General features: G+C 52.8%; 1 protein-coding gene across 1 annotated transcript in view; it reads left to right on the top strand.

The window, feature by feature from the left end:
* The first annotated feature begins 980 nt into the window (after positions 1-980).
* GPI (glucose-6-phosphate isomerase) overlaps positions 981-25,196 on the top strand; it is a 51,377-nt gene continuing 27,161 nt past the window's right edge. Inside the window, exons 1-9 of the mRNA XM_034944853.3 lie at positions 981-1,231; positions 2,182-2,272; positions 2,620-2,688; positions 4,419-4,538; positions 13,354-13,437; positions 13,586-13,732; positions 14,784-14,855; positions 15,369-15,413; positions 17,311-17,364. Coding sequence (XP_034800744.1) covers positions 1,110-1,231; positions 2,182-2,272; positions 2,620-2,688; positions 4,419-4,538; positions 13,354-13,437; positions 13,586-13,732; positions 14,784-14,855; positions 15,369-15,413; positions 17,311-17,364 — 804 coding nt within the window. The 5' untranslated portion in view covers positions 981-1,109. The remainder of the gene's footprint in view (positions 1,232-2,181; positions 2,273-2,619; positions 2,689-4,418; positions 4,539-13,353; positions 13,438-13,585; positions 13,733-14,783; positions 14,856-15,368; positions 15,414-17,310; positions 17,365-25,196) is intronic.

The raw sequence follows: 25,196 nt of genomic DNA on the forward strand, positions 1-25,196 counted from the left end.
AGATATGCACCACCACATGCCCCGCTAATTTATTTTTAGTATTTTAGAAGCAGTGTTTTGCTGTCTTGCCCAGGCTCGGCTTGAACTCCTGGCGTCAAGCTATCCCACCTCCCAAAGTGCTGGGATTATAGGCAGGAGTGCCCAGCCCCAGAGTTCTTACAATGACTTACAAGGTCTTATGTGATCTTGTTGCCTCCCTTTTGCCCTCTGACCTCATTTTTTTTTTTTTTTTTTTTTTTGAGATGGGGTCTCACTCTGCCACCCAGGCTGGAGTACAGTGGCTCACTGCAGTCTTCACCTCCCAGGTTCAAGTGATTATCCTGCCTCAGCCTCCCGAGTTAGCTGGGAATACAGGCACGTGTCACCAGGCCCGGCTAATTTTTGCATTTTTTTTTTCAGTAGAGATGAGGTGTCACCAGGTTGGCCAGTCTGGTCTCGAACTCCTGGCCTCACGTGATCCGCCTGCCTCGGCCTCCCAAAGTGATGGGATTACAGGCGTGAGCCACCGCGCCCGGCCTAGTCACTTTTTTCTTAATTGCAACCCCGATTCTCAGCACCCTTTTCATCTTGGTTTTCCTCAATAGCCCTTACCACCAGCAGACACACATCATCTGTTGTACTTGCTTATTTGGCACATATGTATCCACAGCGCCTAGAACACTGCCTGTAACGTGGAAGGTGTTCGATCTATAGAGTTTTGTCGAATGAATGAATGAATGAATGAAGCCGACTAGTGCACAGGGAGTGCAGTGGCGCGATGGTAGCTCTCTGCAGCCCCCAACTCCGGGGCTCCAGTGATCCCCGGGCTCTGCCCACCCTCCCCACTGCCACTTCCGGGCAGAGGCCAGCAAAGCGGCGGCGCAAGAGGTAGGGAGAGAGGAGCTGAGGCCCCAGATCAGCGGCCGCGGGCAAGGTCGCTCAGCGGGCACCCGGCCTGGGTATCGGGGCGCGGGTCGGGGGCGGGGCCGGGGCTCAGGGGTGGGGCCGGGCCGGGCCGGGCGCCTGCGCCATAAAGACCGCCGCGCGCCCACGCGCCTCGCTTGCTGCGCGCTGCCGGCGCTCCTTCCTCTTCGGCGCGCGTCTCAGTCAGTGTACCTTCTAGTCCCGCCATGGCCGCTCTCACCCGGGACCCCCAGTTCCAGAAGCTGCAGCAATGGTACCGCGAGCACGGCTCCCAGCTGAACCTGCGCCGCCTCTTCGATGCCAACAAGGACCGCTTCAACCACTTCAGGTGCGGGCGGGCCGGAGGCGGGGGCTGCCACGCGCGGCGCCCGGAACCGGGCACGCGGGCCTGGGGTCTGGAGGCGGGGGCAGCGGTGCCCGGGGACCCCAGTCCCCGACCTCCAGGCCACGGACTGGGGCCCAGGCCGAGTCCGCACTTCGTCCTTGGAGTCTCCTTGGAGTGCGTTCCTGGGGGCTTGCGGCCTCGCCGGGAGTCTCGGCCCCGGGTCTGCTTCGTTACGAGGAAAAACGGGCCCCTCCGTGGGGACATTTCCCCTCCCCCTCCTCGTGCAGCTCTGGCCATTTGAGCAGGGGCTCCTTTCGCAGTTGTGAAGAGAGGCCTTGGCTGACGCAGCAAGCGGGGAAGGGCTGTCCCTTTCCATCCGCTCCTGGCCACATGAGCTTGGGAGCGTCTGCAGGGCGGGCAGCCCGGGCGGGGGGGTTTGAGGGAGCTGGGTGGAAGGATGGAGACGTCGGGCGTGATTCCTGCAGAAGACACCTGTGCACGACCGGGAAGTGGGAAGGAGTGTTTGAGCAAATCATGGGCGGGAGTGCGGCCAAGGGAGCTCTGATCACTGATACTGGTGGAGGGGGGGGAGGGGACGGACTGTGGCTCCGGGCTCCCGATGGCCATCCCTGTCATCTGGATGGGTGCCTGAGTAACTTACGGCAGAAAGTGGAAGCCCTGGGAAGGGGTGGTCTCCCCCTTCAGTCCGGGCTCCTCATCCAGGGTCTGCCTGCATCTAGGGTCTGTGAGGATGGCTTCTTTCTCTGGGCTGCTGTTGCAGATCATCCTGGTGGGCCAGCAGGTGACAGACACCACCACTGTGCTGGGTGACCGCGGCCCTTGTGGGGCGTGGGTCAGGGAGGATGTTTGTTCTGGGAACAGCTCCTGCTTAGGGCATGGCTCCCCGCTAGGGAGACCAGGGTGTGGTCAGCAGCATCTCCATCTTTCTGCAGCTTGACCCTCAACACCAACCATGGGCATATCCTGGTGGATTACTCCAAGAACCTGGTGACAGAGGACGTGATGCGGATGCTGGTGGACTTGGTAATGTTCTGCTTGGGGAGGCATAACTGGTAACCGACAGAGTGGTGGGTGAGCTGGGCTCCTGGGAGTCCCCAGGACCTAGAGTATCTTGAGTTCTTCCTCTCATTAGACCGCAGTCACCTCCTCTGTGCTGGTGAGGCACCTGTCCCTGGCTTAGGTTCTAAGCAGCATCCCAGGGACCCCAGTGTCTGATGTCTGAGTAGACCCTTCCCAGACAGTGGGAGAGGGAACCAGACAGCAGCCGTCTGTCTGTCTCATTGGGGACAGCACCAAGCCTTGTGTTTGGGGGCTGACACTTGGGGTGGCCAGTGTGGGTGGGACCAGGCCTCAGTATCGTCTCTTCCTAGGCCAAGTCCAGGGGCGTGGAGGCCGCCCGGGAGCGGATGTTCAATGGTGAGAAGATCAACTACACCGAGGTGAGCAGGCCCCACATACCCTCTGGGGCCTCCTTCCTTCCCTTTGGGGTTTATCTGACTGTTAGCCGCATCACCCTGTGTCTTCACCCCTTCTCTTGGGCAATGCTTTTGCTTAATGAGGGGCCTGAAGGCCTTTTTCCTCCTGCTTGTAGCAGGGCTTTGGGGTGTGTCTTCCACAAGATTGGTTTGGTGAGCTCCTTGGAATGGTTCCCAGTGTCTGCCTGGGAGGAGCACATCTCATACCCAGAGGGAGAGTTTCTCAAGGCTGACATTTTCTTGGAGAAGTTAACTCTAATATATCCTCGCTGCAAGTTTTAGTAGTGACAAGAAGAATCTTAGATCACCAAAGACTTCAGCCTACTCAAGCAGTAGGAGTCAATAGGAAGCAGTGGTGAGGCCAGGCCTGGGGGCCCCTGTTCCTGACTCAGTATGGGAGCCCAGCCTGGAGGTATAGTGGACACTGAGCACCCGGCCTCTGTCCTCATGATGTCATTATCCTCCTCTTACATGTGATGAGTCTGAGGTTCAGAGGTCACATCACTTATCTAAGATGTCATAGCTGTAAGAGGCAGAATGGAGATTCGCACTCAACCTGTCTTGCATTGTGGGTCTAAGCTGAGAGAGGAGGCAATCAAGGAAGGCTTTCTGGAGGAGTGCATTTGCCAATAAAATGTGGGGCAGGAGTGGGGTCTGGCAGGGTGAGGGTGGGGTGGCATGAAGCCCTCCACCTTAGCAAGCCTCTCACTGGGTCGGAATCCCAAGATGATCCTTTTCCTGCCCACCTGGGGTCTTTAGACCTTCCCTCAAGGACTCCTCTGCTGACTTCAGGCCGTTTCACTCACGTGGCCGGGCCAGCCGCCTGGCACCCGTCACAGACTTCAAGTCTGGTTTGGTTCCTGGCGGTTGGTAGTTATCGGGCTGCTTGGTGAGGGAAGCTTGAGTTGCATGCCTTGCTGCAAATCCAAGGAGCTGAGGACACTGCCTAAAAGGTGCCAGCAAACACCATGGACACACATTGGGAGGATGAGGTTACTTCAGGCTTCATGAGCACTCATCTTCGGAAAGCGTTTATTTATTTATTTATTTTGAGATGGAGTCTTGCTGTGTCGCCCAGGCTGGAGTGCAGTGGTGCGATCTTGGCTCACTGCAACCTCTGTCTAATGGGTTCAGGCGATTCTCTGCCTCAGATTCCTGAGTCGCTGGAACTACAGGTGTGTGCCACCCCCACCTGGCTGATTTTTGTATTTTTAGTAGAGACAGGATGTCACCATGTTGGCCAGGCTGGTCTCGAATTCATGACCTCAAGTTATCCACCTGCCATGGCCTCCCAGAGTTCTGGGATTACAGGCGTGAGCCATGGCACCCGGCCTCTGAAAGCATTTATTGCTTGTTTCTGACATGTATTATTGCCATTCTCTGCCTTTGCTCACTGTTCCTCTTTTCTCTCACTGTTCATGCCCTGAGCACCTCTGGCAGGCCTTCGGGGCCTGTCTTAGGCATATATGGGTCCCCCCCTCTCCTCCTGACTGTCTGCAGCACATAAGTCCTTGGGGAGCTCCTACTCCTCTAAGCATACAGTGGGTTCTTGGAACAAGGTTATGGTGCTAACAGAGACCTCAGGGCCTGCCTGTCTAGTGGCTAGAGGGCCGAGCTATGGCACCATGCCCAGCTGGGAGCATGGCTGCCTGGGGTTGGGGGGACAGTCTTTACATCCTGACCGTAATCCCCAGGGTCGAGCCGTGCTGCACGTGGCTCTGCGGAACCGGTCAAACACACCCATCCTGGTAGATGGCAAGGATGTGATGCCAGAGGTCAACAAGGTTCTGGACAAGATGAAGTCTTTCTGCCAGGTAAGTGGCTACTGGGCCGGACTCACCCTTGGCCGTGTGTGTGAGTATTTGGGAATCTGGGAGCCCTGAGGGGCAGCTCTTCCCCTCTTCTTGTAGGCAGGACTCAGGTTCTCACTGAAGCTTAAGGGAGGGGTTGCCTGTGTGATCGCTGACCCTGGGGTCTCTGCTGAGGCCTGAATTTCTCCTGGCTCTGCTCTGAAGGAATCTGCTGCTGGCAGAAGTGGGGCCAGTTTCTTTCCTGAATTGTAGACACCTGTGGACTCATGGTGACAAACCACAGAGGCTTGAAATGAAAAGTGGGGCCCCTGAGAGACAGGACAGTCAGGAAAGGAAGGAGCTTTTTCTTTTTTCTTTTTTTTTTTGAGATGAAGTCTCACTCTCTCGCCCAGACTGGACTGCAGTCGTGCTATCTCAGCTCACTGCAACTTCCGCCTCCTGGATTCAAGCTATTCTACCTCAGCCTCCCGAGTAGCTGGGATTACAATTATGCGCCACCCTGCTCAGCTAATTTTTGTATTTTTAGTAGAGATGGGGTTTCACCATGTTGGCCAGGCTGGTCTCAAACCCCTGACCTCAGGTGATCTGCCTGCCTCAGCTGGGATTACAGGCATGAGCCACTGCGCCTGGCCGGAAGGAGCTTTTTCTAATCTCTTTTGTCATACGCCCTTATCACCCAGTCTAGAAACAGATAAAACATTGTAAAATTTCCTCAACCCTGGCTGGGCGCAATGGCTCATGCCTGTGATTCCAGAACTTTGAGAGGCCGGGGCGGGTGGATCACTTGAGGTAAGGAGTTAGAGACCAGCCTGGCCATCATGGTGAAACCCCATCTCCACTAAAAATACAAAAATTAGCCAGTTTTGGTGACATACGCCTGTAATCCCAGCTACTTGGGAGACTGAGGCAGGAGAATCGCTTGAACCCAGGCGGCAGAGGTTGCAGTGAGCTGCGATTGCGCCACTGCACTCCAGCCTGGGCGACAGAGGGAGACTCTGTCAAAAAAAAAAAAAAAATTTCCTCATCCCCATTCCCAGCTAACCCTCCAGAAGCAGCCTTTGTAAAGTTTCCTGTAGCCAGGCACAGCAGTTCATACCTCTAGTCCCAGCTATTCAGGAGGCTGAGGTGGGAGGATGGCTTGAGCCTGGGAAGTTGAGGCTGCAGTGAGCCATGGTGACACCACTGCACTGCAGCCTGGACAACAGAGCAAGATCCTGTCTCTAAATAAATTTAAAAAATAGAAAAGTTTTCCTGTGAAGTCTTCCAGAAAGTTCCTGTGCACATACACATCTGTCATCTCCTCTTTGAAACACGTACACATGTGCACATGCACACAGGTTGGTTTTCTCCCTGCTCCTCTGAAGCTTATTTCCACCTGGAAGTATGTAAGCAGTGTCCGTGTGTCAGTGACATGCACGTAACATGCCTTCTTTTCCTTGTGTGTAGGGTGGTAGGGGTTGCCTCAGAGACCAGCTAAGTTTCCCCACGTCAAGCACTTGCCTCAGTGTCTACCCTAGCGGTGATTCTACAGGGGTGGGTCGGCAGACATCCTCACGTCTGGAGAACGAGGGTGATGCCGGTGTGTCTGTGTGGGCTGTGCATGCTACGAGGGTGATCGTCCAAACTCTTGTCAGCTGTGATCATTTGCTGCTTGTCCTAGGAGCAGTGGCCTCCACGTGTGGCTGGTCAGAGTCCAGTTACTTTGGCCAAGAGCCACTTTCAGACCTGAAAATGGGCTGGGCGCGGTGGCTCACGCCTGTAATCCCAGCACTCTGGGAGGCTGAGGCAGGTGGATCATGTGAGGTCGGGAGTTTGAGATCAGCCTGATCAACATGGTGAAACGCCGTCTGTACTAAAAATACAAAAAAATTACCTGGGCGGGCATGGTGGCGAGCACCTGTAATATCAGCTACTGGGGAGGCTGAGGCAGGAGAATCTCTTGAACCCGGGAGGCAGAGGTTGCAGTGAGCCAAGATCACGCTACTGCACTCCAGCCTGGGTGACAGAGTGAGGCTCTGTCTCAAAAAAAAAAACCAACAAAAAAACCAACCCATCTCTGGAAAAAATAAATTAATTAGCTAGGCGTGGTGGTGTATCCCAGCTACTTGGGAGGCTGGGGTGGGAGGATTGCTTGAGCCCGGGAGGTTGAGGCTGTACTGAGCTGAGATTGTGCCACTGTCCTCCAGCTCAGGTGACAGAGTGAGACGCCTCCAGGGCAAGGAAGTTGTGGGGTCCTGATGGGAATCTGGATTTCCTGACTGTCGCTTAGGGTGATCAGTCCATGTGACGGTCTTTGGGTGTGTGGCAGGGCCTTTCCAGCCATCTGCTGTGAGTGGCAGAGCTGAAGTGCATTAAAAGCCTAGTGCTGTGTGATCAGTCTGGGTGTGCTCAGCCATGCCACGTGGTGAGGATGGCACTGCACCGTCTGGGGTGCTGTTTCCAGGAAAGCCTTCCCTTAAAGCTGGCCACTGGAGTACCTGACTCAGGCTGATAAGGTATTTATAGTTCAAAAAAAGTTGCTGAATGGCAGTAATCCCCTGGTGAGGAACATTCCCCATGGCTATGCTCTCCAAAGTTTGCCAAGATTGGGTGAAGATGTTCACTGTGACCTTGATTGTAGTGGCAAAACCTGAAACCAAGCTGTACTCATTTGTCAGGGGACTTACCAAGTAGAGTCAGCACATATTCATATACTGTCATCCTGGGCACCATTAGGAATTAGGGAGCTATAGTTGGATTGATCTGCCATGCTGTTCAGGATGGACTGGGAAGTTGAAAAAGGAAGTTGCAGAATTGGTGGGTATGGTAAAGCCTCATTTGGTCAAATGAAGGCTGGGTGTAATTGTAATAAAGATAGACACATTTGGCTTGGTGCAGTGGCTCACACCTGTAATCCCAGCACCTTGGGAGGCTGAGGTGGGTGGATCACGAGGTCAGGAGTTCAAGACAAGCCTGGCCAACGTAGTGAAACCCCATCTCTACTAAAAAAAATACAAAAAAGTTAGCCTGGCATGGTGGTGCATGCCTGTAGTCCCAGCTACTCGGGAGGCTGAGGCAGGAGAATCACTTGAACCCCAGAGGTGGAGGTTGCAGTGAGCCAAGATCACGCCACTGCACTCCAGCTTGGGTAACAGAGTGAGACTTTGTCTCAAAAAGAAAAAAAAAAAAAAGACACATTTTTCCTCTGGGATGCTTCATTATAACAAACCTTTGACAGTCGGGAAAGGAGACTTGCTTTTTTTTTTTTTTTTAAGACAGAGTCTTACTCTGTTGCCCAGGCTGGAGTGCAATGGCGAGTTCTCGGCTCACTGCAACCTCCGCCTCCCAGGTTCAAGCGATTCTCCTGCCTCAGCCTCCTGAGTAGCTGGGATTACAGGCATCCGCCACCACGCCCAGCTAATTTTTGTATTTTTAGTAGAGATGAGGTTTCACCATGTTGGTCAGGCTGGTCTCGAACTCCTGACCTCAGGTGATCCACCCACCTTGGCCTCCCAGAGTCCTGGGATTACAGGCATGAGCCACCACACCCAGCCAAGACTTGCTTTTTCTAACCTCTTTTGTCACACGCCTGTGAGGGAGGGTTGGGAAGTTGAACAACTTATTTTATTTCTTTCTGTATCGATGGAAATTTTCCCATGGCAGTTTATTTAAAGAAAAAGTAGGGCCAGGCACAGTTGCTCACATCTGTAATCCCAGCACTTTGGGAGGCAGAGGCAAGAGGATTGCTTGAGGCCAGGAGTATAATACCAGCCTGGGCAACATAACAAGACCCTGCCTTTAACAAAAATTTAAAAATTAGCCAGCTGTGGTGGTGTGTACCTATAGTCCTGGCTGCTTAGGAGGCTGAGGCGGGAGAATTGCTTGAGCCCAGGAATTTGAAGCTGCAGTGAGCTATGATCATACTCCTACATTCCAGGTTGAGCAACAGAGCGAGACCCTGTCATTAAAACAAAACTAAAAAATACCCAGCAAGGTGCAGTGGCTCTTGTATAATCCCAGCATTTTGGAAGGGTGAATCGGATCACTGCAGGCCAGGAGTTCAAGACTAGCTTGGGCAACCTAGACCCTGTCTCTTTTTTGTTTGTTTGTTTTTTGAGACGGAGTCTCTCTCTTTCACCCAGGCTGGAGTGCAATGGCCTGATCTCGGTTCACTGCAACCTCCGCCTCCCAGGTTCAAGCGATTCTCCTGCCTCAGCCTCCCGAGTAGCTGGGATTACAGGTACCTGCCACCACACCCAGCTAATTTTTGTGTTTTTAGTAGAGATGGAGTTTCACCATGTTGGCTAGGCTGGTCTCGAACTCCTGACTTCATAATCTGACCACCTCAGCCTCCCAAAGTGCTGGGATTATAGGCGTGAGCCACCGTGCCCGGCCTATTTTTTTTTTTAATTAAAAAATAATTTATAGTCTGGGTGCTGTGGCTCACACCTGTAGTCCTAGCACTTTGGGAGGCCGAGGTGGGCGGATCACTTCAGGTCAGGAGTTTGAGACCAGCCTGGCCTACATGGCAAAACCCGTCTCTACTAAAAATACAAACAAAATTAGCCAGGAGTAGTGGCAGGCACCCATAATTCCAGCTACTCAGGAGACTGAGGCAGCAGTATCATTTGAACCCATGAGGTGGAGGTTACTGAGAGCTGAGATGGTGCCACTGCACTCCAGCCTGGGTGACAGAGCGAGACTCTGTCTCAAAAAAAATAATAATAATTTATAACTGGGCATGGTGGTGCATGCCGGTAGTCCCAGTTACTTGGGAGGCTGAGGCAGGAGAATCGCTTGAACCCGGGAGGTGGAGGTTTCAGTAAGCTGAGATAGCACCACTGCATGCCTGCCTGGGTGACAGAGCAAGATTCCATCTCCAAAAAAAAAAATAAATAAATAAAAGAAAATTGCTGGATCTTATTAGTGTATAGTAATTTTTTATTGATGTGTGGGAAATTATTCCAAAATTTAGCAACTAGAAGCAACAATCACCGTCTCTTTATGTGGGGAATTTGCAGTGGCTGTGTTTGGTGTAGTGGCTCTGATATTCTAAGGTTGCAGTCAAGATGTTGGCTAAGGATGTGGTCATTTGAAGGCTTCATGGGGGTTGGAGGGTCTGCTTTGAAGATGGCTCACTAGCAGTGCTGCCTTTGGGAGGCACAGACAGTTCGAGTGTCCTCATGACAAGGCAGCTTATTTCTCCCAGAGTGAGTGATCCAATAGAGAGTAAGGCAGATGCCTGGAGGTCTTTTGTGACCTAATATCAGGATTCACATTCTTTCTTTTTTTTATTTTTATTTTTTTGAGACAGAGTTTCACTCTTGTCACCCAGGCCGGAGTACAATGGCGTGATCTTGGCTCACTGCAACCTCCGGTCCCCGGCTCAAGCGATTCTCCTGCCTTAGCCTCCTGAGTAGCTGGGATTACAGGTGCCCGCCACCATGCCCGCCTTTTTTTTTTTTTTTAATTTTTTTAGTAGAGATGGGGTTTCACCATTTTGGCCAGGCTGGTCTTGAACTCCTGATCTCAAATGATGCGCCTGCCTTGCCCTCCCAAAATGCTGGGATTACAGGGTGAACCACCATGCCCGGCTACACTCTTTGATTTCTGTAATACCCCGTTGGTGTTACAGATCAGCTCTGGTCATCATGGGAAGGGACTGCATCAGTGGGTTAATGCCAGGAGACAAGGACCACTGGTCACCATCTTAGAAGGTGGGGGACTATCATAGTCCCGCTTCTGGCGCCTAGTGATTGATTTTGTTCCTTCCACACACAGATACCCCACTCACTTTCTCCTAAGTCCATATTCTGTTACAGTATTAGAAGTCTGTTAGAAGTCTAGAACCTCATTTTGTCAAGTACAGGTGTAGTAGTACCTGCATTTCCTTTAGTACAGTTCCTTTCAATCTGAAGACATGCGAATTTAAAGAGACAAATTACCCCTCACACACCCAACATACAATGGTGAGGTGGGCATGGGATGACTGGTATGTATGGGATAATTATTTCTTTTCTTTTCTTTCTCTTTTCTTTTTTTCTTTGTTTTTTTTTTTTTTTTTTTTTGAGGTAGGGTCTCACACTGTCGCCCAGGCTGGAGTGCAGTGGTGCAGTCACCGCTCACTGCAGCCTCGAACTCCTGGGCTCAAGCAATTCCCCACCTCAACCTTCTAAGTTGCTGGGACTACAGGCACATGTCACCATGCCTGGCTACTTTTTTATTTTTTGTAGAGACGACGTCTTGCTATGTTGCCCAGGCTAGTTTTAAACTCTTGGGCTCAAGTGATCCTCCTGCCTCAGTTTCCCAGTAAGTGCTGGGATTATAGGCATGAGCCACTGAGTCTGGCCTGCATATTTAGGTTTTTATTATGACCACACTGTACTTCTGGTACCAAAATCTGTATTAGTTATCTATCATTGTATAACAAATGACATCAAAACTTGGGTTAAAACAGCAATACACTTTTTTTTTTTTTTTTTTTAAGACGGAGTCTTGCTCTGTCGCCCAGGCTAGAGTGCAATGGCGTGATCTCCACTCACTGCAACCTCCGCCTCCTGGGTTTAAGCAATTCTCCTGCCTCAGCCTCCCGAGTAGCTGAGATTACAGGCACACGCCACCATGCCTGGATAATTTTTGTATTTTTTTTTTTTAGCAGAGATGGGGTTTCACCATGTTGACCAGGCTGGTCTCGAACTCCTGACGTTGTGATCCGCCTGCCTTGGTCTCCCAAAGTGCCAGGATTACAGGTGTGAGCCACCATGCCCGGCCTAGCAGTAAACTTTTATTAACAGTGTCTGTGGGTCAGAAGTTTGGGAGTGGCTTAGCTGGTTGGTCTTGGTTTGGGGATCTCTCATAAGGCTGTAGTCAACATGTTGGCCAGCGCCCCAGTTATCGGAAGTTTTGATGGGTTCGGAGGACCCGCCTCTAAAGTGTCCCATACACAGGAAGCGAGTTGGCTGTGACTGTTGGAAAAAGGCCTTAGTTCGCTGCCGCGTGGGCTTCTTTATGAAACTGTTTGAATGTCTTCACAACATGATAGACAGCTTCCCCAAAGCGAGTCATCCAAGAGAGCAAAGCAGAAACTGCATGTTCTCTGAACTCACTTCTGAAGTCACACTTCACCCCTTTTGCAGTCTCTGGATGGGTGCATAGGTCACCCCTCCCAGCACAGGCGGAAGCTATGCAGAGGCATGAATTCCAGGAAGCAAGGATCACTGGTGTCTGATTGGAGACTGGCTGCGGGTCTGATACTCCTTTCCCCAGCATAGCCCAGTCACAGTTTTCAACATTTCACATCTCTTGGTCTCTGGCATAGCAGATTCTGCCGAGTTATCCCTGGTTTTGCAAATTCTGACAGTGTCGCTGTAAGGTAGGGATGTCTAACTGTTGTAACCAGGAAAGAGTCTAGTTGGTGGTGAGTGTGGCAGGGACCAGTGTGGTCTCCAGAGACTCCTATGCCTTGTGTAGTGGCTCACGCCTGTAATCCCAACACTTTGGGAGGTCAAGATGGGAGGATTATTTGAGGCCAAGAGTTAGAGACCAGGCTGGGCAACGTAGCAAGACGCTGTCTCTACAAAAAATAAAATAGGCTTTGCGTGGTGGCTCATGCCTGTAATCCAAGCGCTTTGGGAGGCCGAGGCAGGTGGATCACCTGAGGTCAGGAGTTTGAGACCAGCCTGGCCAACACGGCGAAACCCCATCTCTACTGGAAATACTAAAAATTAGCTGGGCAGGGTGGCAGGTGCCTGTAATCCCAGCTACTTGGGAGGCTGAGGCAGGAGAATTGCTTGAACCCTGGAGCCTGGAGGCAGAGGCTGCAGTGAGCTGAGATCGTGCCATTGTACTCCAGCCTGGGTGACGGAGTGAGACTCTGTCTCAAAAAAAAAAAAAAAAAAGGCTAAAGCAGAGCATTTTGTTCTGTTTTTGGAGTCAGGGTCTTCCTCTGTCACCTAGGCTGGAGGTGCAGTGTTGCGATCTTGGCTTGCTGCAGCCTCAACTTCCTGGACTCAAGCAATCCTCCTGTCTCAGCCTTGAGCCACCCTGCCTGGCCCCTAAGGCACAGTTTTAAAAATAAGTAAATAGCGAGGCGCGGTGGCTCACACCTGTAATTCCAGCACTTTGGGAGGCCGAGCTGGGCAGATCACTTGAGGCCAGTAATTCGAGACCAGCCTGGCCAACATGGCGAAACCTCGTCCCTACTAAAAATACAAAAAAATTAGCTAGGCATGCTGGTGGCGCAGGCTTGTAGTCCCAGCTACTCAGGAGACTGAGGCATGAGAATTGTTAGAACCCAGAAAGTGGAGACTCTGTCTCAAAAAAAAAATTAAAAATAAATAGCTGTGTGCAGTGGCTCAAGCCAGTAATCCCAGCACTTTGGGAGGCTGAGGCGGGCAGATCACAGGGTCAGGAGATCGAGACCATCCTGGCTAACACGGTGAAACCCTGTCTCTACTAAAAATACAAAAAACTAGCTGGGTGTGGTGGCGGGCGCCTGTAGTCCCAGCTACTCAGGAGGCTGAGGCAGGAGAATGACGTGAACCTGGGAGGCAGAGATTGCAGGGAGCCGAGATCATGCCACTGCACTCCAGCCTGGGCAACAGAGCAAGGCTTCATCTCAAAAAAAAAAAAAAAAAAAAAAAAAAAAAAAAAAAATATATATATATATATATATATATATATATATAGTAAATTAAAAACAAAAAAATAGAGGAAATAGAGGCACCTGCGAGGGCCTGAAAGCTGGGACTGAGGCACCAGGACACGGCAGTAATGATGTTTTTGAGCAGCGGATTATGCCTGGGGGTTTGGGCTGACGGCATCTTCCCCCCTGTGCCAGCGTGTCCGGAGCGGTGACTGGAAGGGGTACACAGGCAAGACCATCACGGACGTCATCAACATTGGCATTGGCGGCTCCGACCTGGTGAGGAGGAAACTGCCTTGGGGTAGGGTGGGAGTCTGGGCACTGTTGGTCCCACTCAGGTCTTTACTTTCTCCAGGGATGGGACCTGGCTGTCTCCACTTTTTGTAGGCCCTGAATTCTTATTCTCTGATGCTATGTCTCCCCGCAGGGACCCCTCATGGTGACTGAAGCCCTTAAGCCATACTCTTCAGGAGGTCCCCGCGTCTGGTATGTCTCCAACATTGATGGAACTCACATTGCCAAAACCCTGGCCCAGCTGAACCCCGAGTCCTCCCTGTTCATCATTGCCTCCAAGGTATGAGCGCCGAAAACTGCCCGGCCCCTGGCCCTGTGTGTGTTGGGGCGGGGAGGGACAGCTGTCTTGCCATCCCCCTGGCCATTGGTCCCTTTTGGTGGGTTCCGAGTGAACCATGGTTTGTGGATCAGGTCAGTACAGCTGCCCTAGACTGTTTCCATGCCTAGCAGCAAATAAGATTGACTGATGAAAGCCTGAACACATCAGTTTGAACCTTTGTGTCCTGACCACACCGGCTCGCCTTGCGGCATCTCTGCTCAGCCTGGGACTGCTCACCACTTTCTTACAAACCTGTCCTTTATGCCTGCTCCTTTTCTTGTTGTTGTTTTTGAGACAGAGTCTGGCTCTGTCACCCAGGCTGGAGTGTAGTGGCGTGATCTTGGCTCACTGCAATCTCCGTCTCCCAGGTTTCAAGCGATTCTCCTGCCTCAGCCTCCCAAGTAGCTGGGACTAGGCACACACCACCACGCCTGGCTAATTTTATTATTTATTTATTTATTATTATTATTTTTTAGTAGAGATGGGCTTTCGCCATGTTGGCCATGCTGGTCTTGAACTCCTGACCTCAGGTGATGCACCCCCCTTGGCCTCCCAAAGTGCTGGGATTACAGTCTTGAGCCGCCATGCCCAGCCATGCTTGCTCCTTTCTGATCCCAGAGCCATGCCCTGATAATAGAGGGGTTTTGTTTGTTTTTATTTATGTTCTATTTACTCACATGAATGTACATAAAATATGAAGAATTCCATCTGAATTCTGAGATACCTTCCAGCCTGGGCTGAAGAGAGCCTCAGGTTGACTGCAGCCCCTCAGGGGAGAAGCTGCGGCCTTTGACCTGCAGGCTTAGGGTTGGGGGGTGTGTTTACCATCCCCCCTCCTCTGGTTTTAAAGAGCTGGAATCTCAGGAGGTTATGTGGCGTCACTGTCACTGACCTGCAAATACTGCTCCATGGGACAGCTGGGCATTGCCTTGGCCTCTACTGCTGAACCCTGGCTCAAGGCCTGCACCCACCCCTAAGCTCGGGTGCTCACTGCTGTTCTCTTTGGTTGCAGACCTTTACTACCCAGGAGACCATCACGAATGCAGAGACGGCGAAGGAGTGGTTTCTCCAGGTGGCCAAGGATGTGAGTGGACTATAGGGCCTTCCTCGTGGTTAGCCTCTGGGCTGGGAAGAGCAGGGTGGGCCCCTGAGTGACCAAGTCTGGCCGTGTTTCTCCTGAAGTTGGAAGTGGAAGGCGGCCTTGCCGGTGCCTGCCTTTTCTAGATGAGATGATTGTTCATCTTGGCTTTGTCAGACCCAGCCTTGCAGATGTGACAGAACCTGCTCTCGCTGGCTGACAGCCCTCGCATGGCCCTTTGTCTGCAGGCCCTTGGCGCTGCAGGAACTCTTGGCCACACCTATTTTATAGGGGAGGGACGTCCCTGAGCCCCGTATGCTTGTAAGATGGGATGAGCAGGCGGCCTGTGACCCGTCTGCTTTCTTGACCTTGACATCGATGTGGGCCTTCTCCAACAGTCTCAGGACCAAGGACTGGGAATCTCAGTCCCATGCAGGGCCTTGGTTCCTCTAGTGATGGGAAGTGACTACCCTTTGTCTCCCTGGGCTGGCTGTGGTAACCTGGCTCTGTCTCTTGTAGCCTTCTGCAGTGGCGAAGCACTTTGTTGCCCTGTCTACTAACACAGTAAGTGCCCCCGTGGTCCCCTGTACTGCCTTCCTGGGAGTGCCCAGCGTGTCCAGGTCATGGCCTCTCAGAGACGCGGTTCATAGGTCTGGTGGATCTTGGCTTGGCTGATGGTATGGAAGGTTTGGTTGCCTGTGGGCTGCAAGCCTTCCTTGCCTTTTCCGCATTTACCCATTCAACCTCTGCAGCTTTGAGGAGGGAGGCTTGGAGTCAGTGGGATCACGATAACCCCTTCTTCCATCTCCCAGGCCTGACTGATACACAGAACCCTTCATACACATGACCTTCCTAGGCCTTTGTGCCCAGCATCTCCCCAAATGTGACATGCTAGGTAGGGGTAGAGGATGCATTCCATTTTTCACTTAAGGACATAAAGCCCCAATGAAGGGAGGTGACATTTTGCCCCCTACTTAGTGTGTGTGGTTTTTTTTTTCTTTTTTTTTTTTTAAGACAGTCTCACTCTGTTGCCCAGGCTGGAGTGCAGTGGCGTGATCTTGGCTCACTGCAACCTCTGCCTTCCAGGTTCAAGCGATTCTCCTGCCTTAGCCTCCCGAGTAGCTGGGATTACAGGTGCACGCCACCATGCCCAGCTATTTTCGTATTTTTAGTAGAGACAGGGTTTCACCACGTTGGCCAGGCTGGTCTCTGACTCCTGACCTTAAGTGATCTGCCCACCTCAGCCTCCCAAAGTGCTGGGATTACAGGTGTGTGCCACCATGTCCAGCTTATTTTTTGAGACAAGGTCTCGCTCTGTCACCCAGGCTAGAGTGCAGTGGTGCGATCTTGGCTCACTGCAACCTCTGCCTTCTGGGTTCAAGTAATTTTTATGCCTCAGCCTGCTGATTCTGGGATTACAGGCGCCCACTACCACGTCCAGGTAATTTTTGTATTTTTGGTAGAGACAGGTTTTCTCCATGGTGGCCAGGCTGGTCTCGAATTCTTGACCTCAAGTGATCTGCCCACCTCGGCCTACCAAAGTGTTGGGATTATAGGCATGAGCCACTGTACCCGGCCCACTTAGTGACTGTATGAGTAGGTGATGCCAGGATTAGAACCTGGGTCTCCTGTCTCCAAGTTCTCACAGTCTGCCTGGCCTCGAGGTTGTGCAGGCTCAGCAGAGCATGACAGAGTGAGGGATGCTCCAGGAGTGACAGCAGCAGTCAGCCAGTGGGCACTGTGCTGTGTCAGAGCTGGGGACTACACCCACATCTCCCTCCCACCCCCTCCACCATCATCCCCACATCTCTGCCTCCAGTGCCTACCCAGCTGCAGCAGGACGCCGTAAGGCTGGCTAACCATAGCACTGTTGCCTGCCTGCAACTGACTGGTCAGTAGGGCTTCTCCTCCTATGTGGAATAGGTAAGGAGTTGCTGGCCCTGTCTGCCCTGGGGACCAGAATACCTGATGGCTCCTCAGAGCTTCCTGGTGCAGTCACCCTCCCACACATGGGAAGGGCTGGGTGGCTGTTCAGCCTGTGTTTGTTTGCCTGGCCTGGTAGGTGGCCCCTGCGCACACTTGGGTCCCAGTCCTAGGTTCGGTTCCCAGATGTCCAGGGGTATCATGCTCTGGTGTCCCAGGCAGGCCTGGGTGAGAGCTGTTGCAGAGCAGTGTGTGGGCCAGGTCCTCACACGGGGTTACAGCTGCCCTCAGCAGGGGGCTTTGCAGGCACAACGTCACTGGCGTGCTGGTCATGGACTGATCTGGTGTCCAGCTTGGGGTGGGCAGATCCTGGGCCCTGCCCTCGACTCACAGGCTGCTCCAGCCCTGCCCCATCCCTGGCTCTGGGGAAGGTGAGGCTCAGCTCACAGAGCACAGCTCCCTGCCTCCCGGAGCTCCTGTTCCCATCCCGCTAGCAAATGCTTCTTTTCATTTCTCTCCCTTTGTTTTTTTTTTGTAGACCAAAGTGAAGGAGTTTGGAATTGACCCTCAAAACATGTTCGAGTTCTGGGATGTAAGTACAAGCACTTCTGCACTGGGTGAATTAAGTGTCCTTTGCCAAGTCATGGCTGTTGAGAGGCCCATGAGGTCAGGTCAGTGTTTATTGAGTACCTGCTGCATACCTAGCTTGGGGAAAGGTAGAGAGGCCCTCAGAGAGGCTTGGAGGGCAAGAGCAACCCAGGCAGGATGAGGGCTCCACTTCCACCTGAGGGCAGGCTGAGCTTGCAGGGCCACATGACACTCCCTTGGGTGCCTGCCTGCAACACCCACTGTGGGGTAACCCGAGTCCCCCTTGCCCCGCTCACAGAGTTGAGGTTGTGAGTTATTCTCAGTGATGACCTTTCTCTGAACTGCAGCCACCATCTGTAAAGGCCAAGGGCAGGGTGAGGCATGAGGTATGACCGGGTAGGCCTGGAAAGGAGCAACAGGAGCTGCAGGAGGAGCTGGGGGGTGGCGTAGAGGAGGCGCCAGGCTGGGGCAGCTTGCAGAGCAAACCCTGCCTTGAGTGACAGGGCTGCCGACCCCTCTGTAGCAACAGGTGGTCCGTGGGACCACCTCTGCTGGAGCCGAGCAGTGAGCCACAGCTTTCCTTGTGCACTTGCCTGAGCTCAGCAGTGGTGTGAGGAGGGCTCTGGCTGTGAAGCCCAGGGTGCAGGGGTGCAGTGCAGGGTGTGATGCGGGCACTGTGAATGCTGTGGGCACGGCCGGGCTTACGTGCAGGGCTCTAACGCTGTGGCAGGCGCAGCAGAGAGGGCATTGCCCATTTGGTGGTTTTCCCACCTGGGGCTGTCTCCAGGCATTTGGACCAGAGGCCCTTTGCTTGGTGATGGCATCCACAGACATAACCTCATTCCTTTGAAAGCTCTAAAGGCCTTTTACTACCAGGGTCTGGGAGAGAATGAAGCCCTAATCCCTTAAGCCATCCACTGTGTATAATGAGTTAACTTCTTTCTAGAATGAGACTAGTTACATACCATCCTTGGAAGAATTGACGAGAGTCACTCAAGTCATTTTCTGCATCCTGTGGCTCAGATGCGGAACCCTGGTCAAGAGAGACTGTGCGGCTTCTAATAAATGATGCATGCCTGATAATGGAGGGCAGGCACCTTCCACCTCCTCCTTGGGATCTGGAGCCTGAGCAGGTGGTGGGCAGGGATGTGTGGGTGCTGCTGCCAGCCAAGGAGCCGAGCAGATCGGGGTGTCCTTGCTCGTCACCACCCAGCATGTAGAGATGAGTTAGGGTGTGGCTTAAGGAGAGGATGGGTCTGGCCTCCCAGGTAAGGCCTAGGAATGATAGCTGGACACAGGAACATGGGGCCAGGGCTGGCTGGTGAGACCTAAGTGGAGGCCTCCTGGGCCAGGCTAGACAGCCCACAGCGGCTGGAGGAGGGACCTGCCTGAGTTACTAGAGTGTATCCTGCTGAATCAAGAAGGTGATATCTGAAGAACCCAGGGATAGGAGCAGGCGAAGTTCCTGCAGGTGGGGTCTCGGGTGAGCTACAGCCATCAGCTCAGGCCTAGGGATGCAGTGCCGGCCCTCAGGTGAGATCAGAAGAGTCCCGTCTGGTAGGGGTATGTAGAAGAGGTAATTCTTGGTCCGCCAGGGCCAGTTTTGTGGCAGCCATGGGTGTTGGGATCAGGCAGGGGTGTGGTGGGAAACCATGGGGTCTCTCAGGGCTCGGCCAGGGTCAGCGCACGCCACAGGGCCAGTTTTGGCTGGAGAGGCCTGAAGCCGAGCCAGAGCAGGTCCAGGTGAGTTCTAAAGAGGAGCCAGGACAGGAGAGGGACCCATAGGTCTGTGAATTCCAGAGGAGAGGCAGGTATTTAGAGGTGGTTCTGTCAGGTGAAGTCTGAGGAGCCAAAGCTATGTATGTGCATATGTCAGCCGGGCTCTGTGGGAGGTGGTGTAGACCTATGGCATGGGACAGGTGTGCACGCTGGGATCTCTGGCCGGTTCCGAAAAGTGAGGATCAGGTAGTGGGTGGCTGATTGCACAAGTGGGGTGTTTAGAACCCAGGATTAGGGACACACAGGTCAGCACCTGCTTCTCAGCATCCTGACTGGGTGTGATGGGCAGAGCTCAGGGCGTCAGAGGCCTCTGAGAATTCGTGACTGAAGTCCAAGTCTGTGGCATCAGGGTCTGCAGAGCCCAGATGCGGGAGAGGTAGGAATGTACCTGGTGATATGAGGCAAGGACAGGGGAGCTGGGGCAGGTAAGGCAGGCAGGTGGCATGAGGAGCTGTGCTGGGTGGGTGCGGTCTGAGTGGCTCAGGTTGGGTAAAGGGCCAGATACCTGGGTCTACAGGGCAGACATCAAGGCTGAGCCAGTCAGACAGTGTTTGTCAACACTGGGCTCTCACCAGGCTCCCTCAGGCCGAGGTCAGCAGCCAGGGATCTGTCATGTGTGAGGCAAGTGTCTGTTCAGGTTAGGTGTGTATAATGCAGCCTTTCAGAGCCGCGTCTGTCTGAGGTCCTAGGAGCTGGAATCAGACAGGTTTGTATGGCTGGGTTTCTAGGGGAGGCCTGAGGAGCCAAGACTGTACTCAGGTAGGCAGAACTGGACCAGTCTGGTAAGGACGTTGGAGCTAAAGATAGGCAGACAGGTCGAGCTGGGTCTGACAAGTGAGGGCTGAAAATCTGTGATTGGGTCCAGGTTGGAGCTGTGTCCTTGGGCGATGTCTGAGCAGCTCTGGTGGGTGAGCCTGGGTCCCCTGGGAAGAGACCAGACAAAGGGATGGGGTCAGACAAAGGGATGACGAACCGCATCCGTCAGAAAGGTGGATGAAGCCTGGGTCTGGTCGAGGTACGTAGAGCAGATCTAGCAGGCGAGGTTTCAGGGGTTAAGGTGAGACACAGGTATGTATTTTTGGGTCTCACAGGTTAAGGTCCGAGCCACTGAGGTCAGGCCCTGGTTTGTATCCCAAGACCGAGAAGCTGTGTTAAGCATGGTGGGTAGAGTTTGTCGGGTGACATCTATGAAACCAGGGGCATGCAAAGATAGGTTGACCGGAACAGCCATGGTCAAACCAATTAAACTGTCCTGCAGTTGAGGTCAGGCACAGGTAGAGAGAACGGATCTATCAGGTGAGGCCCAAGGAGTCCGGGTTAGGCTCATCTAGAAAGACCTGGATGTGGTAGATGACCTCTGAGGATATGAAGTTGAAGGCAGGTGGATAGAGCCAGGTCTCTCAGGAGGTCTGAGGAGCTGGGATCTGGCACAGTGAGCAGGTCTGGATTTCCCAGGTGGTGTCAAGACAGGTGGGTAGGCCAGGCACAGTGGCTCACACCTATAATCCCAGCACTTTGGAAGGCCAAGGCAGGCAGATCAGTTGAAGTCAAGAGCTCGAGACCAGCCTGGCCAGCATAGCGAAACCCCGTCTCTACTAAAACTACAAAAATTAGCCAGGCATGGTGGTGCATGCCTACAGTCCTAGCTACTTGGGAGGCTGAGGCACCAGAATTGCTTGAACTGGGGAGGCAGAGTGAGCCAAGATCGTGCTACTGCACTCCAGCCTGGGTGACAGTGAGACTATCTCCAAAAAAAAAAAAAAAAAAAAGCGGGGGTTGGGTGTGGTGGCTCATGCCTGTAATCCCAGCACTTTGGGAGGCCAAGGTGGGTGGATCATCTGAGGTCAGGAGTTCAAGACCAGCCTGGCCAACATGGTGACGGGGTGAAACCCCATTTCTACTAAAAAATACAAAAATTAGCTGGGTGTGGTGGCACACGCCTGTAATCCCAGCTACTCAGGAGGCTGAGGCAGGAGAATTGCTTGAACCCGGGAGGTGGGGTTTGCAGTGAGCCGAGATCATGCCACTGCACTCCAACTTGGGCAACAAGAGTGAAACTTTGTCTCAAACAAAAAACAAAAAAAAAAAAAAGAAAAAAGATGGGTGGGTAGAAGTTCTTCTCCTGGGTGAGGTTGAGGAGCTGTGGCCAGGTACAGGTATGTAGGTATGTGGAATTGAGTTTCTTGGGTGAGGTCTTTGGAGCCTGGCCCAGGTACATCTTCGGGTCTATCAGGTCTGAAGAACGGGAGTTAAACACAGGTGTGTAGAACAGGGTTTGGCAGGTAAGGTCTTTGGAGCCAGGATCAGGGCAGCTTCACAAAGCTGAGTGTGTTCATGAGACCTAAAAAGTCATAGTCAAGCCCAGGTAAGAAGAACCAAGTGTGTTGGATGAGGTGTAAGCAGCTGAGGTGTGAAGTAGAGGTAGGCAGAGCTGGCCTACAAGGTACAAGCTCAGGAACCCTCATCACATGCAGGTAGGGGGTGCTGGTCCACCAGGTACAAGCCCAGGAGCCAGCATTGAGCACAGGTAGGCAGACTTGGCCCACCAAGTATGATCTGAAGAGCCAACATCAGGCTCAGGTAGGTAGATCTGGCCAGGTGTACTCCAAAGAGCCAGAGTCAAACACAGGTAGGTAGAGATAGTCTTTCAGGTGTGGTTTAAGGAGCCAAGGTCAAGTACAGGTAGGTAGAGCTGGCCCACTGGGTGTGGTTTGAGGAGCCAGGGTAAGCACAGGTAGGCAAAGCCAGCCCACCAGGTATGGTCTGAGGAGCCAGGGTCAGACTCAGGTAGGTAGAGCTGCCTGCCAGGTATGGTCTGAAGAGCCAGGATCAAGTACAGGTAGGTAGTCTGGGTCACTAGGTGTAGTCTGAGAACCCAGCGAAAAGCTCAGGTAGGTAGAGATAGCCTTTCAGGTGTGGTCTGAGAACCCAGGGTCAAGCACAGGTATGTAGAGATAGCCTTTCAGGTGTGGTCTGAGAACCCAGGTTCAAGCACAGGTAGGTAGAGATAGCCTTTCACGTGTGGTCTGAGAACCCAGGGTCAAGCACAGGTAGGTAGAGATAGCCTTTCAGGTGTGGTCTGAGAACCCAGGGTCAAGCACAGGGAGGTAGAGATAGCCTTTCACGTGTGGTCTGAGAACTCAGGGTCAAGCACAGGGAGGTAGAGATAGCCTTTCAGGTGTGGTCTGAGAACCCAGGGTCAAGCACAGGTAGGTAGAGATAGCCTTTCAGGTGTGGTCTGAGAACCCAGGGTCAAGCACAGGGAGGTAGAGATAGCCTTTCACGTGTGGTCTGAGAACTCAGGGTCAAGCACAGGGAGGTAGAGATAGCCTTTCAGGTGTGGTCTGAGAACCCAGGGTCAAGCACAGGTAGGTAGAGATAGCCTTTCAGGTGTGGTCTGAGAACCCAGGGTCAAGCACAGGGAGGTAGAGATAGCCTTTCACGTGTGGTCTGAGAACTCAGGGTCAAGCACAGGGAGGTAGAGATAGCCTTTCAGGTGTGGTCTGAGAACCCAGGGTCAAGCACAGGTAGGCAGAGCTGGCCCACCATGTGTGGTCTGAGGAGCCAGGGTCAGGCAGGTAGACAAAACTGGTCTGCCAGGAGTAGTCTCTTGAAGGAGAGCTGAGGAGTTAGGTTGAATGCAGGTAGATAGAGTTGGCTCTTTCAGGAGTTGGATTCAGGCACAGGAATGTGCCCCTGGGTGTTTGAGGTGAAGCCTGAAGAACCAGAGTTGAGCCTAGGTGTATAGAGCGGCCTCCCAGGTCAACCCCATAGCATGGGGGTCTCTCTCTACAGGCAGGCAGAACATTGTGGGTTTCCTAGGAGGTCTGTGGCCCCTAAGTTAGACGTGGGTAGGTAGATGTATCTCTCTCAAGCAAGGACTTTGTAGCTAGAGGGACATACAGCTGGGGTCTTGCAGGTGAAGTCATTGGTGCGTGGTTCTGGCTCAGTTGTGCTGACTCAGTCTTAGGCCTGGGGACAGTGGGTTAGTCACAAGTTGGTAGAACTACACATCTCAGCTGGGGAGCACAGATAGGCAGAGATGTTCCATTTGATGAGATCTGAGGCTCCTCAGTGAGCTCATTGGTGCTGACGTTAAGCAGAGATTGGCAGCATTGGATCTGTCTGTGAGACATGAAAAGCCAAGCCAGACACAGGATGTGGACTGCCGAGGCCAGGCTCACATAAATAAAGCTGGACCCTGGGAGGCTGTAAGGAATCTGAGTTGGGCTTAGGCAAGGGAACCGGGTCTGTCAGTCAAGGTGTGAGGGGTCAGGTTATGTGAAGCCTGGTCTATCAGCTGAGATGTCTGGAACCCATCTTTGACAGGTGTATAACTCTGTAGCCTGAGGCACTGGAGTTGGACACAAATAGGCAGAACTAGGTCTCCCAGGTGAAACTATTGCATCGATGCTCAGTGCTGGTATGTTTATCTGGTGTTGTCAGTGAGTCTGCCGATGCAGGCTCAGTGCTGGTGTGTTTACCTGATTATGTCAGTGAGTCTGTGGATCCAGGCTCAGTGCTGGTATATTTACTTGGTTGTGTCAGTGAGTCTACGGATCCAGGCTCAATGGTGGTATGTTTACCTGGTGTTGTCAGTGAGTCTGTGGATCCAGGCTCAGTGCTGGCATGTTGACCTGGTGTTGTCAGTGAGTCTGTGGATCCAGGGTCAGTGCTGGTATGTTTAGCTGACATTGGCAGTGAGTCCATGGATCCAGGCTCAGTGCTGGTATGTTGACCTGGTGTTGTCAGTGAGTCTGTGGATCCAGGCTCAGTGCTGGTATGTTGACCTAGCATTGGCAGTGAGTCTGTGGATTCAGGCTCAGTGCTGGTATGTTGACCTGACATTAGCAGTGAGTCTGTGGATCCAGGCTCAGTTCCACAGAGGTTGTATAAACATGGTCTTAGGTGGGTTCTTGACACCTGGGTTCAAGCACAAAAGTACTGCTGGGCTTGTTAGGTGAAGTGGGTGGGGTCTAGCACAGGAATGCATAATGGTGAGGCTGGCCAGGCCTGGGGAAGGTGGGTCAGACACAGGTGGGACCTTCGGTGGTAGGGTCAGACACAATTAGGTGAGTAGTGTGGGCTCTTATATCAAGGGAAAGCCGTAGTCATTGTAGGTGTTTGTACCTGGGTCTGCCTGGTGATGTCTGGGGAACCCTAAAGATCAGGTGGGACAGGTATCTGTTCTCAGCACCCTGGTCAGGTATGATAGACAGAGCTTAGGGTAATACAGAGGGCTGAGGATCTGTAACCAGTCCATGGTGTTGGTCTGCATCCAAGATGGCATTGTGCTCCAGTTGACATAGGGTCTGAGTTAAAAGTGAGGAAAGTTGCCAGGCGCTGTGGCTCACGCCTGTCATCCCAGCACTTTGGGAGGCCGAGGTGGGTGGATCACTTGAGGTCAGGAGTTTGAGACCAGTCTGGTCAACACAGTGAAACCCCATCTCCTAAAAATACAAAAATTAGCCATGCATGGTGGCACATGTCTGTAATCCCAGTTACTCAGGAGGCTGAGGCAGGAGAATTGCTTGAACCTGGCAGGCAGAGGTTGCAGTGAGCTGAGATCATGCCACCACACTCAGGCCTGGGCGACAGAGTGAGAGACCCTGTCTCAAAAAAAAAGAAAGTGAGTAAAGTGAGGAAAAAGGTAGATGATGGTTAGATAAGGTGAGATCTGGGGCACTGGGGCAGGTTAGGCCCAGAACATTGAACTGACTGAGGAGCTGCATCTATAATGTATGGTCTCAGAGGCCACTGCACTTAAAGGTGAGGTCTAGAGACCCATGTCTGCAGATTGAGGGTTCGGAGGCTCAGGTCAGACACTGCTTGGCATTGCTGGGCTGTCACAAAACTGGGATCTGAGGACCTGTTCTCGGCCAAGGTGAGTAGCCTGGACTCTGTCAGCCAGAGGGCTGGCTGTGTGCTGAAGTTTAGTTTCTAGAGCTGAGTCTGGGCTGGGTGTGGTGGCTCATGGCTGTAATCCCTGAGCTTCGGGAGGCTGAGATGGGAGGCTGAGGCCAGGTGTTCAAAACCTGCCTGGACAACAGAGCAAGA

Source organism: Pan paniscus, chromosome 20, assembly GCF_029289425.2.
Source record: "Pan paniscus chromosome 20, NHGRI_mPanPan1-v2.0_pri, whole genome shotgun sequence".
Classification (NCBI taxonomy): Eukaryota; Metazoa; Chordata; class Mammalia; order Primates; family Hominidae; genus Pan; species Pan paniscus.